The 14,545-nt window shown below is 41.1% G+C and overlaps 1 protein-coding gene across 3 annotated transcripts in view; it reads right to left on the bottom strand.

Annotated features, from left to right (window-relative positions):
• The window catches only part of LRP2 (LDL receptor related protein 2), a 350,948-nt gene that overhangs the window by 85,103 nt on the left and 251,300 nt on the right, over positions 1–14,545 (bottom strand). For all 3 annotated transcript variants that reach the window (XM_085883670.1, XM_085883668.1, XM_085883669.1), the window contains 3 exons: positions 9,507–9,752; positions 6,503–6,631; positions 2,909–3,028 (listed from right to left, as the gene is read on the bottom strand). In XM_085883670.1, the coding sequence (XP_085739796.1) occupies positions 2,945–3,028; positions 6,503–6,631; positions 9,507–9,752 (459 nt within the window). In that variant the 3' untranslated portion in view covers positions 2,909–2,944. The remainder of the gene's footprint in view (positions 1–2,908; positions 3,029–6,502; positions 6,632–9,506; positions 9,753–14,545) is intronic.

Here is a 14,545-nt window from a genome sequence, read left to right as displayed (position 1 = left end):
GAGGGAGGAGGGGAGGCAGAGAGGATGGAGGGAAGCGAGGGGTGGGGAGAGGAGGGAGGGGAAGTGAGAAGTGGGTGAAGAAGGGAAACTAGGAAGGGGAGAAGAGCGAGAAAGGAGGGTGGAGTAATGCCTCACGAGACGGACTGCTATACACTGCAGGAGAGGGAGGGAGGGATGTGTGTGTGTGTGTGTGTGTGTGTGTGTGTGTGTGTGTGTGTGTGTGTGTGTGTGAAAGAGAGAGAGAGAGAGAGAGAGAGAGAGAGAGAGAGAGAGAGAGAGAGAGAGAGAGAGAGAGAGAGAGAGAGAGAGAGAGAGAGAGAGAGAGAGAGAGAGAGAGAGAGAGAGAGAGAGAGAGAGAGAGAGACAGAGAGAGAGAGAGAGACAGAGACAGAGACAGAGACAGAGACAGAGACAGAGACAGAGACAGAGACAGAGAGAGAGAGAGAGAGAGAGAGAGAGAGAGAGAGAGAGAGAGAGAGAGAGAGAGAGAGATAGAGAGATAGAGAGATAGAGAGATAGAGAGATAGAGAGATAGAGAGATAGAGAGAGAGAGAGAGAGAGAGAGAGAGAGAGAGAGAGAGAGAGAGAGAGAGAGAGAGAGAGAGAGACAGACAGACAGACAGACAGAGAGAGACAGATAGACGGACAGACCACAGGCACATCTGCTTGGTCCATGAATCTTGACCTCCCTCCCACAGGAAAGCAATGTTTAGTCAGACAGAGCTCTCCCCACCTCCGCACCCCCCCCCACTTCCTCGCGCTTCCCCCTTCGTCCATGAATCGTGACCCCTTACCGAAATAAAGGTGGATACTTTGAGCCCACCCTGGGAGGACTCCATTCCACATTCTCAAATTCACACATGAAGACACCTATCAACGACACACACACACACACACACACACACACACACACACACACACACACACACACACACACACACACACACACACACACACACACACACACACACACACACACACACACACACACACACACACACACACACACACACACACTAATACTTTGAGACCTGGGAGGGCTCCATTTCACCTTTTGACGTGCGTTTTGGAAAGCTTCTCTTTTCATGCTTTCCTGCTTTGCACTACCAGATATACTTTTAGTTTAAGAGATACTCATGGTGAACGCATGCGCAGAAATGAAATAAAATAACGAACGCTGATGACTCTGGGCATTTATAAGCATTGCAATTCCCCCAGTGATTCGTTGCTATGATGAACAGCTTGTTTCAAGTTGCGGCCTGTGTGGGGGAAAAATTGATATTCATGTATTTTAAATTGTAACAAATGGAGTTTCAGAAATGTAACTTTTATGCTGCAAGTTGAATTGGCTGTCATTTCTGGCCAAAAGACTTTTGCCCTAAATGATAAGAAATGTGTTGTTCTGGAGCAGAGTGACCGAGCTGAGAAATGAACCTTTGCTTAGAAATGTACGAAGTGGCTTTTCGTCTAAAGGACACGTCTACAGTCTGGGTGAATATCCCCCAACCTCTCTCTCATGAAAGTATAAAATGTTTTGAAATGTAAAATTGTTTCAGTGCAAGCACGTGAGGAAGTATAGTATCTCAGTGGCTTGTACTCCTTGGAACTGACAAGTACCAAGTTAGAATAAAACTCTCTGATGTAATGTAGAAGTGAATTGAATCGGGTTGGTCTAACTGTTAACTAAAGTAAGAATAAATGAAAGAGAACCAAATAATATTGCAATCAATGCGGATTCTTAAGTTCATTGTACGAGGGTGAGAAGTGTATAGTGTATAATTAAAAAATAAATTGTTTCACAAGGAAGGACTTGTGTGGACATCAGTTTTATCAGTGTCGATATGGTTTTTGTAGGATTTTATAACCAAATCGGACAAACGTTAAACTCTGCCTGAAGTCAAATAGGATTCCACAATCGGCCAGTTAGAATCCTTCAGGAGGACAACGATCACAACAAGGTGGGTTAAAAAAATCCACGTCACCTGTTCCAAGTCAAAGTAAGGTTGAGCAGGCCAAAAAACATGGCGGTTTCAGACCCCAGCGAGGTTACCCAAGACACGCTTTAACCTTAAGACCCCAGAGAGTGAGGTGGCCGAGAATCACCTGATGAAGGATATAATTAAATAAGGCTGTTAATTATCTTCAAAAGGGGTGTTTTAATTAACCCAAACACCCAATTTTCACTCTTGCACTTCCTTGGAGTTTTGTTCATGTGCATGCAAAGTTTCAGGCTGATAGGTTTTATGGTTTTGGAGTTATGGCAGATGGGACACCCAGTTTAATGTCCATCTCATGGACGGTGCTCACAGTGATGCCTCGCCCTGCCTGCATAACTTAACAATGACAGTATAAAAGTGGGTTGAGATCCAAACCCAAGCTAGACAGCGCAGAAGTGAGTATGCATTCCTCTTAGCCATCCTGTCTGCCCTGATGGCACTTGTGAATCTGCCTATAAGCATATGTATGGCAAAAATCAGCAAAACGCATACTCAAGGAAAAGGGAAGATGAAGAGGACTGAAGTAGCACATAAACTCAAGGTTTTTGGAAATATGAGATACACAAGGGCATTCAGGAAGGGATCAGATGTGAAAAAGGAGATGTGGTGAAGCAATTACAGAGATACATGGGCATACTGTATTACCAAGGATGGTTGCCATTAGAATGAATTTTTAAAAGCAGATGATGTTTTTGAAAGAACAAGCCAAATGCTTGATAGTCAAAGAACGAAAAAGATGGCAAGGAAATATAAAAGTAAAAAATGCCAGGGATTTGAAAGATGACGATTGATGCATTTTTAAAGAAAATGATCAACCTGCACAAGTGCAAAGTCAGATTACAGGTGTTTCTTTCGGTTCATTAAATGGCTGACACTCAAATAACATTAATGAGGTTATCAGGGAATCATACCACAGTTGCGTTCATCGGAGGCATCCCCACAGTCATTCATTCCATCACATCTCCATCGCAATGGAATACAAATGTGATTATCACATCGAAAATCTCCAGTGGGGTGGCACGTCCTTTCGGCTATAAGGAACAATGCAAAGACATCGACACAACATTTCAAAACAAGTAATCAAAATGTGACCAGCTATGTCTATTTCGGGCCATGTATTTATCCAAAATCTTGAGCCCCCTCTCCCAGTCGTCATCACGACCTTTTCGCTCAAATTCGACAATTGGTATCTAGATGTAGTTTAATAAACCTGAAACAAATCATTATATGTTCTCAAAACCCAAACACAATGATACAAGAACACAATGATACAAACAATCCCCAATTCCATTCCTTGTCCACTTATTGAATAGTCACATCTAAATTATTGAAATTTTTCTTTGTTTATATCATTTTAGCCATTGTCCAATTTTAATCTTGCATGTTGCTTGTATATTGGCTGTTTATGATTTTTACTTCCACCACCTAAGGTGGACGGAGGTTATGTTTTCACCTCTGTCTGTCTGTCTGTTTGTTTGTGTGTGAACAAGATATCTCAAAACGTTACAGACAGATTAGGACGAAACTTGGTGGATAGCTTGGATGTGTGAAAAGGAGGAATTGATTCAATTTTGGTGAAGATCCGAATCCGGAACTGGATACGAGCATTTATTATTATTTTTAAGTGATATTCTTCACCATTGAGAGATGGGGCAAAAAACTATATGTAGCACGATATTTCAAAAAGTTGTGGATGAGTTATGACAAACGAGGTGGATGAGTTGGTTTTTTTAACTTTGGTTTTCTTCTTGTAAATTTTCATGATTTTTGAAGAACAAGCCGATTCGATTTTGGCACACGTCTGGATCCAGATTTGTCGATTATTTGTATATTATGTGGATCCAGATCCACACTTTAATTATCATCTCTGAAACGTTTTATCGAATTATGTTTTATTACCCCACGCACACGAAGCGAAAAGCGGGGTTAAGTAATTGGTTCATGTCCGTCTGACTGTCTGTCCATCCGGCTGATCAGTTTATGATTGAGGAACAACTTATTTAAATTGAATGTTATATTTTGAACATGAATTGGAATAGGACTCAAAAGACAAGTGTGCCGTTTGACCATATTTTGGCTCTGAATTTGTCCCGATCACACATGTACAGAGGGGAGTGAGATAATATATTTACCCTGTCTACCTGCCTGGCAGTCAAATATAATTGATAATCATTCCAAACAGGGAACTTACCGTTTGTAAAACAACAGACACCTATAATCTAATGTAATGTGCTGGATCATTTGATGTAACAGGTATTGGGGAAAATGGCAGTAAAACCAGGAATTTATTTATTTATATGCCTTTAAACCCCTTTAAACCTTTATTTAAGTTGAATTATCTACTTGAAGACTGTAGAACACAAATCACCTTCATAATCTTCCATGAACCATGCTATACATTGATATATAGCATGAGAGGGTGTGGCATGTGTATTGGGGTGAAGACGAGACTGCCAATATGGTTATGTGCAATGCCGATTGACGCTGCATTCTATGGTGATCAATAAAGACCCCATCTAAATTGCAACTTAACTTAACACCGGGCGTAGTGGCGTGCGCCTGTAATCCGGCTACTCAGAGGCTTGGGTTGGAGGATCGCTTGAGGACGGGAGCTCTGTGTCGGGCCACGCTATGAGAGGGTGTAGGGCAGCCCGGAATCATGGCGAAACCCAATCCTTATCCCTGTGTCTTAAGAGGCGACCAGGGTTGCCTCAGGAAGGGCATCCGGCATAAAACCTATGCCAAATCAGTATGCGGATCATAACGGATGATCCGCTGTGGCAACCCCTAACGGGAGCAGCCGAAAGACGAACAACAACTAAATTGCAACTTAACATTGTCTTTTTACAGTGTGTAAGGGTGGTTGGTGTATAAGATTGCTTCAGTAGCACTAAACCTCCAGATATTTTTAAAGAATCATTAAAATCTTTGTTATGAAAATTGAAATATCGGAGGGCCTTGCCGTTCGTGGGTTTCCCCTTCGTGAATTCACTCTATCGCGATAAATTTATTGAGGCAATGTTTGCGGATTGTGGTTAATGTGCTCGAATAATTGTGGGTTGATGAACTAATTTGCACATTTATTCATCAAATTAACATGGGCCATCAATATATTAACCCCCTCAAGCCCCCCAACACCATCATCTACATTATCTCCATCAATTTGCCTTTTATTGTCACCATCATCAACATCGCCATCGCATCATTGGATCAAGTTTAGCATCATTATTATGAAAGGTAAGTTTCATGATCTTAACTCAAGAAAATAAACTTTATTTTATGTTCTCGATACAGGAAAAGAAGCCCGTTGGCTTAATGCAGTGATCTTCACTGTTTGTGTTTTTTAGAGGGGGGGCACTTTTGCCGATAAGCCATCAGTGTGAGAGCTGCCGCACCACCTGTAGGACTCCATAATGGCTGCTACTAGGCCCCGCCTCCACAAACTCTTCTTTGTTGTGGTTAACCGGAATGCAAGCATAATTGTTTGTATACTGCAACCATATCCTGTTGTAATGATGTTACTTTTATGCTTCGCATTGGACCTCTCATTTGAAACCATTGGGTCAATTTGATAGCATTTATGGCGGATTATGATGGGGGTGTTTTCACATTTATGTATTATTTGCCGCACGTCAGCGGTCCCACATTAATCCACCAGTGGCGCGCCGGCCATGCGATGAAGAACAGGGGCTTAATGGTTAATGTGGCTAGCTTAAGATCTAAGGGTCTTGAGTTTGAGCACTTGTCATGCCGTTAAAAAAACACCAAGTGGGTTAACTCAGCCTGTCATCCTTCTGAGAATGGCAAAATGAGTACCAGCCTACTGGAAACAGGGGGCACTGCATCAGTGGCACAACTGTGCTCCCAGCAATGATGGTATGTTAATTAGGGATACCGTTTGGACAAATTTTAAAGTTGAAGTCCCTCACCCGATTTTCCCCATTACCACTTAAGTTTGCAGATTTGCAGTTCACGGGGATTTTCAAGAATGTAACCCCTGTGGACAGAAAGGCCATCCTGTATAGACTTGAACACGGTGCAGGTTATCATGTTCTATGAACTCTCCAGTTACCTTCACCCACCGAAGTGGACGGAGGTTATGTTTTCACCCCTGTCTGTTTGTTGTTAATGTACTAACTTTGGTTTTCTTCTTGTAAATTTTCATGATTTTTGAATTAACTATCAATTTAATTATTTTCAAACTTTTGAATACAGAGTTCTCAGTTTTTATTTGTGATTTTTATTTATGTTTATGTCTATTTTTTATCAGTTATTTTTTGTAAACCAAATACGATTCGTGTTTCGACTTTTTATTACAACAAACCGAAATTATTATTGTTATAATACTTGAATAAAAAAAACTACATACTTTTTGTAGACAGTGTATGGTTTTGGATAATAGTGGCAGCAAAATAAAATTGTAATGGCACAAAAATGATGGTGGTATGTGATATCAAAATGGTGGCAATAAGAGATTATACTGTTGACATGTGGATAATACATACCACAGTCCTGTTCATCCGAGTTATCACGACAATCGTCCACACCGTTGCATACGGCCCAAGTGGGAATGCATCGATAATTCGTTCGACAAGCAAAGTCCACATGCGGATCACAGCGATGATCAGGACCATCTGCACCAAGTCGTCAGTTAGTGTTAAAATAATTAAGTTGAAAAAAAAAACCATCACAGCACAAAAGCACATTCACTGCCATGTTTTTATATCAATTTATTGATCACTTTTAACTGGTAACCCCGAGTATGATAGAATTCCTTTTGAACCGCAAGTTCTGCAATCGTGCCGAGTATTACCATTTCAAATGCATTTCTTTTCTTACACATAACAATGCACTTCTACAAGGAAATAAATGGAAATCACACACAGTGAAAGACTTCAGCCTGTCATGCCAATGATGCTCATTATGGTGTACCACTTTTGCAAAAGTAGTTGCTGGAATGAAGCACTATGTGCCTATCGATTCCACTAGTGAAGTTAGGTGATCGACCAAAGTTTGAAAATTTTCCCGCCTTTTTTGACCGCGGCCCGTCATTTTGAAATTTCAGGAAAAAATCCATATTTTTGGAAATAATATTGATTTTTGAATCATAAAAAAATATATTTCTCTGTGTTTAGATGTCCAAATGCACTTCAGTAGGCACAATTATGATAGTAAGTACCCGTAAATATTATTCACAAACTTGGCCCGGCATTTTGAGAAGGGGTTGCCATTTTGGAAATTCAGTGGAAATCATATATTTTTTGTACATCTAATGAAATATTTTTTTAATTTATTCTTTGTGTACTTGCAGATAAACCTTGACTGACCAATGGTTAGGGCTCCTGTGGCTATGTGGGACAAGTTCGCTAGTTACAGGAAATTTTGCAAAAGTGCTAATTCTTTGCTTGTCGTAAATGATCTAGCTGAAAGAGGAATTAAGCTAGTGTCTTACTTTATTCATATGTGCAATGATGAGAAACAACGTCAAGCATTGCTGCAGTGCGTGGAAGAGCACAGGAAGCTTTACCCAGACTATACAAAACAAACGCTATGTTCTCTATAAGATATCTGTGTGGTTGTTTGTTTGCTAGATTGTTATGTTGTCATATATGAAAACCATGTCACTTAAAACATATTTGGTTGTTCTCATAATTAATTGATCATGCTCTCATTTGTCATTAATAATGTCTTTATGAAAACGCTACTACTGATATTCTGGAAATGCCGAACAATGTGCCGTGCAATAATTGTCAAAATATGGGATTTTCAGTGAAATTCCAAAATGGCAACCCCTTCTCAAAATGTTGGGACAAGTTGTGAATAATATTTACGGGTACTTACTATCATACTGGTGCCTACTGAAGTGCATTCGGCCATCAAAATACAGATACATATATATTTTTAAAATATTCAAAAATCAATATTATTTCCAAAAATATGGATTTTTCCTGAAATTTCAAAATGGCGGCCCGCGGTCAAAAAAGGCGGGAAAATTTTCAAACTTTGGTCGATCACCTAACTTCACTAGTGGAATCGATAGGCACAGAGTGCTTCATTCCAGCAACTACTTTTGCAAAAATGGTACACCCTAATGCTCATGTGTAATTATTTTGCTCGAAAATAAAATGATTCAGGCAAAACGAATAACAAAATATTTCCTCCTCCTGTGCCTTGTGTGCACATTATGTTTGGTGTTGTCTTCATGGTTAAGGTGGCTGACTCAAGATCTTAGGGTCTTGAGTGTGAGCCCCTTTACCCATTGAAGTAACACCAGGTGGGTTGACTCAGCTTGTCATCTTTCTGATGTCGGCAAAATGAGTAACAGCTTACTCGTAATAGGGGCATTGGATCGGCGGCACAACTGTGCTTCCAGAAAAATGATGCAACCAGCAGCCACAGGCTGCATTCTAAACAACACAACACATACACACTTGGGTAATCCCCACCACGAAGGTGATAATACTAAAAGATTATTACCTTAGCCTGGAGGTTCTTTCCCACTCTTCACTCCAGGGCTTTAAAAGCAGGCAGTGCACCGTAACCTCGTGTATTCCCCCATCCCGACCCATTATCGTTATTACCCCCATTAACCCTTTCCTAACCCAACCTTCTTACTTGCTGGTTTCAGTATTTCCTCCCCTTCTGTTTCTCTTCCTTTCATGTTCGTTTATTCCCTTTTTGTGCTTAATTCCCTGGTTGTGCTCAATTGTTTCCTCACTACTCCACTGTCAATTTGATCTTGTTCTTCCATGATCTTCCCTCTTGTAGAGAAGGTTCCTCTCATGAAGTCAAGTGCTATTGATGTTTAGATATTTTTTATCATTAAATTTTAACTCCAATTGTTTTCGGAGCCTTTTGAAAGAAAAAAAAAAGTAATTTGATGATGTTTATCTTGGAACCTTTTTATCAAAAACCAAGCTTTGAAGATGTTCACAAGCTCACCTTAAAGATGCTCATCTTAAATTACACAAGAAGACTGGGTTGGAGGTAGTTGTGATGTTTATAGAAAGATAAGGTGATGTGCTCGGCAGCAAGGGGGATGCAATATATATTGAAATAATCTCCAAACAATTTATCTGGATTGATTTGGCACCTTGTTCTCCAACTGATTTGCCTTGCCATACACACTTTGGAGGTGCAGCACACAGCCACAACCGTAGAACACTCTGTTCTCTGTCTGGCCCCTTTATCAAGATTAAGTTCCCCTCCCCCACCCCCCAACCCCTCACCTAATCCCCCTGCACATTAAAATCACAATCGAGATTAACAGAAACAACACAAGAGCACTTTGTGAGTGGGGGGAAGGGTGAGGGGAACCACAAAGTTAATTCTGAGAATCATGACTTCAAAAAAACCACTGTCTTAAAAGAAAATTTTGGGAGAAAAAATTAAAATGAAACCTTTTCATTAGAGCAGGCCAACATTTTCTCCTTTGCTTAGTTGGTTACATTTTCAGGTCACGCCATATCCATGTCCTCATACAAGGAACAAAATTTCATTTCAACCTACTGCATGTGTTGAAAGGTTCATCGGAAGCATCACCGCAGTCGTCATCCACATCGCACACCCATGACTGGGGTACACACCGGCCATTATTGCAATGGAACATGTTGGGTGAACAGGTTCGAGATGCACAGTGATCTGTGGCCTCATCACTACCATCACCACAATCATTGTCATCATCGCATTGCCATGATGCAGGGATGCAGTGCTTGTTCTCACATTGCCACTGGTTGCTTGCGCAGTGATGGTTATCTGCAAATGGTGGAAATTATTAATGGTAGTTAAAACTTATTAGTTAAAAAAGCAGAAAAAGACCATAAAAGCAACATCTTCAAAGAGCAATGCAGGCAGCTATTTCTCCAGTTGAAGAAGAAAGGATAAGCTATTTAACCGAGATACTTGCCTCTGAGGTGTCTAGCCTGGGTTGGAATCTCGTCCCAGATATAAACTGTCATCCTGATCTATTGTGAGCAGGATGAAGCATCAAGGTGAATGCTGTCCTTCAGGTGAACATTAAACTGTGTTTCCCGTCTGCTGGCATTATTTGGTGAATGTTAAAGATCCCATGTTGTCTTTTGTGAAGAGGAGGTGAGTTTTCACCAGCACTCTAACAAAGTTGCAAATTCATGCTGGAATGTGAAGGTGCACTGCCTTAGGGACAGAGCTACACTGCATTAATAACACAATGCAGTGTTAATATTCATAGCACTGCATTAATAACACTTGATAGCACAGCTGTTGAACAGCCGTTTTGACTGTCAGTGATTAGCCAAGGGGTACGGGATGATTTTAATAAGCTGCACGTGATGTCTTGATATTGGCTTTAAAAAGCCCAGCGCAAAATGGGCATTTCAATCAACATGCCACGATTGTCAAGGGATCAACGGCAGTGTGCCTTGGGCATGCTGCAAGGTGGACTGAGCTACCGTGAGGTGGCACGTCACCTTGGCTGTTCACACCAGACGATATCGGCCCTGGTGGACAGAGACACCCTCTACAACTCTGCAGATGACAGACCTCGATCAGGGAGGCCAAGAGTCACCACTGCAAGGCAGGACAGGCAGATGGTCCTAAGTCACCTGCGGGATCGATTTCGTCCAGCATCCCGCACTGCGGCAGAAACTCCAGGGCATGCAAACCCACGGATCTCCAATGATACTGCACGAAGATGACTGCATGACTATGGTCTGACTGCCAGGAGACCATACAGAGGCCCCGTGATGACGGCTGCACATCGCCGAATCCATCAGAGATGGTGCCAGCAGCATCAGCGGTGGATCTTGGCGCAGTGGAACGAGGTCGCTTTCAGCGATGAGTCAAGGTTCTGTGTGGACAGTCCTGATGGGCGTGAGCGTATCTGGAGAAGAACTGGCGGGCGACATGCCGATTGTTGCGTGCATCAAGCCAACAGGTGGGGTGGCCCAAGTGTGATGGTGTGGGCCGCCATATCAGGCCGGTACAGGACGCCACTGGTGGTTGTGGATGGGAATCTTAACGCCCAGCGGTATGTGGATAACATCCTGCGACCTCATCTGCTGCCATTCCTGCAAGACCACCCAGAACTGAGAACCTTTCAGCATGACAACGCTCGTCCCCATGCTGCTCGCTTTACCACTGCATTTCTCCAAGGCGAGAACAACAACACCATGCAGTGGCCTGTGCTTTCCCCTGACCTGAATCCCATAGAGCACCTGTGGGATGAGCTTGGGAGACACGTCGTTGGCAGGGCCAGGACACGGGCAGAGCTGCTTCAGACATTGAGGACTGAGTAGGACAGAATCCAGCAGAAATCCATCCAAAGACTGGTAGGCACTATGCGCCGACGATGCACTTGCCTGTATCCAAAACAATGGTGGCCACACACGCTATTGAAAGGGGACTGACATTGCACCTTGTGCTGTTCTGTACTGCAGAACAAACTGATGAGATGGTGTATCTTGGTCAAAAACTTGACATGTCATAAATAAAATGCCAATGTTTCAATTAGCAATTGTTGGTTTGTTTTATTTTAAACTGTTACAATTTTATTACATTTCAAACAAGTGGTAAGTTTCTTTTGCGTTTCAGAATGTATATATCCATATCCTTGAAGCACAGTGAAGATAATCATTAAGACGTGGAAGGTGCATGGTACCACAAGACCCTGCTTAGATCAGGCTATCCCTCCAAATTGGATGACCAAGCAAGGAAGAAACTGATCAGAAACGTCACCAAGAGGCCAATGGCAACTTTGAAAGAGCTGCATGCCATTATGGCAAAGACTGGTCACTGTGTGCATATGACAACAATATCCCAAGCACTCCACAAGTCTGGCCTGAATGATAGGGTGGCAAGAAGGAAGCCAAAATGCAAAAAAGGCCACCTTGAGTCCCATTTGAGGTATACAAAAAAGCACTCCAGAGATTCTGAGGCCATGTCGCAAAAAGTTGTGTGGTCTGATGAAACCAAAATGGAACTTTTTGGCCTAAATGCAAAACATTACGTTTGGTGCAAACCCAACACTGCACATCATCCAAATAGTGCAGGGGCATATGTTTGCATGTTGGCAAATTATGTTAATTTGTGGCACCAAAGTTTTTCTGACTCAGAATGTCCCACTCTGAACAAGAAAATCTTTGGTGCCAATTTTTTAGAGATATTTGGCTACTTTTTTTTCAGGAATATACATCAGAACATATAATTGACTGATTCAGCAAAATTTTTGACGTGATTTTTTTATATCTTTGATGAACCATGTCATGTCGCACCTCAACATGATTGGTGTGGACCATGGTATACAATGAAAATGTCAGAATTTATACATACCATAGTTTAATTAAATGGTACCGTAAAATCCAAGATGGCCACCTCTAAATCATGAAATTCAACTAATTGGCAAATATGTATATATATATATATATATATATATATATATATATATATATATATATATATATATATATATATATATATATATATATATATATATATATCTGCAAAATTAGTTAAGATAACAACACAGTCTATTTGTTGTAATAAATTACAGTTGTTGATCATGAGGAATCCAATTTCAGAAGAGTTACTTGATTGGATATCTTTAAATACAACTTAGCAGATAATAAATAAATAAATAAATTATTATCTTACTATTTGCTGATTATACATTTTTTAGAAAATCGACAACATCGCAGCTATATAAACTATATATTAATTCCCTTACAATAATTTTGTGCATAATATTCATAATTTTCTTTATCTTTCAGAGAGTGGATGACATTGCAGTTATATTAATCATAATACTCGTGCATAAATCACACAGTCATGCCAATACAATCATTATGTGCATTTGGTTAACAAGTTTGCTTTACCTTTCTTGCTTCTTTTTATTTCAGATGTACTTACATATGCTGTACCAGACCACTAATCATAAAAATTGAGGTATCTCTCTGAAATCAAAATGGACAAACCTCATTCCAAGCATCCTCGTGTAACTTCAGAGACTACCTATGCAATATGTCTGAAGTGTCAAGTTCCAGGTGGACAACTGGTTGCCAATCCCACCTCATATGACAAGTTCCTGGACAGTGTTCATGAGCGTGCAGGTTATGGTGATCCTGATCATCTACCATTGAGCAGCAGACTCCGGGATGTTGATGCATCAGATCTTCAATCATATGGGGCGTCTTGGCACAGGGGGTGCTTTCAAGAGACTGTGCATAAGCTCAAAATTGATCATGCGAAGATGCGATTTCAGAAAAGTACAGCCACCAAAGATTCTGCCATTCTGCTATCATCTCCAGTAGGCCGTCCATCATCTTTCCAAGCATCAAAATTTGATAATAACTCACCGTTATCAGATGCCACAACAGGGACGAAGCCATTCACCCAATCATCATCAGTCTCACATAACAAGATGCGATGTATATTCTGTAGTGGAGATGGAACGACAAAACAATTGCATGAAGTGTGTTCATTTGACGTTGGAAAAAAATCTACGACGCTGTCAAAATCAGTGATAATGATGAATGGAAGGTTCGATTACAAGCCATATCACCAAATGATGCTCAGGCCATAGATGTAAAATATCATCTCCCCTGCTACGTGAAACATGTACAGCGTCAACTACAGCAACAAACGTTGAACCCTCACCAAGTGGATCAGAACCAAAGGACTATTCTTGATGACATCGAGTTCTTCAATGTATTGAAAAATGCACTTCATTCTGGCAGCATTGTTTCAATAAATGATGTCACCAACACCTACATTGGCATCCGCAGAATGCATGGAGTGGTAGGAAGAAAATTTATTCAGAATAAACATGTTAAAGATCTGATCAAGACACAACTTGAAAATGTTGAATTCTCACGTCCCAGTGTGAGACAATCTGAAATGTTATGCTCCAAGACTACGAAAGATTCTGCCATCAGAAAGGAAATTGACTCCTGAAGTATGGAACAAAACATGAAAAGCATTTTTGAATGTGCGAATACTCTTCGAAAGGACATTCTTCGTGGCAGAGAAACGCCATGGGTCTTTGACGGATCACTTAACAGTGGTAGTAGAGATGATAACGTCCCAGCATCCAGGACAGCACTGCTCCGATGGGTGTTAGAAGGGCCATCCATGTCCTTGGCTGATGAACGTGCAAACCACATTGATAGAGCAACCATCAACATTGCTCAGAACATAATGTATGAAGTGAAAACCCAAAGGCAAGTGACACATATACCCAAGAATGTGAACTCATTTGCAGAATCCGAGAAATTGGCACCTACAAAAGGAGCACTGGAACAACACATCAAGCGAGCTCATTATCAGGCTATGGTGTGGTACCATGATGAAATAGCCAAACCCAAACTACCAGAAACATCAGAATATGGTTGGACATTAGAGAACAACCTATACAGGCCAGTGATAACCCATCTACCACCTGCACCAAAGGCTGTGCTGGAACTTGTGAGATGCAAATGTGTCAAACAAATGTGCAGAACGGCACGTTGTTCCTGCAAGCGAGCAAATGTTGTAAATACAGAGATGTGCACTTGTGAGGCATCTGATGACATCTG

The sequence above is a fragment of the Eptatretus burgeri genome, chromosome 1 (assembly GCF_056783735.1).
Source record: "Eptatretus burgeri isolate ZD-2024b chromosome 1, Ebu_testis_v1, whole genome shotgun sequence".
NCBI lineage: Eukaryota > Metazoa > Chordata > Myxini > Myxiniformes > Myxinidae > Eptatretus > Eptatretus burgeri.
This window is presented reverse-complemented; position numbering and strand designations above follow the sequence as displayed.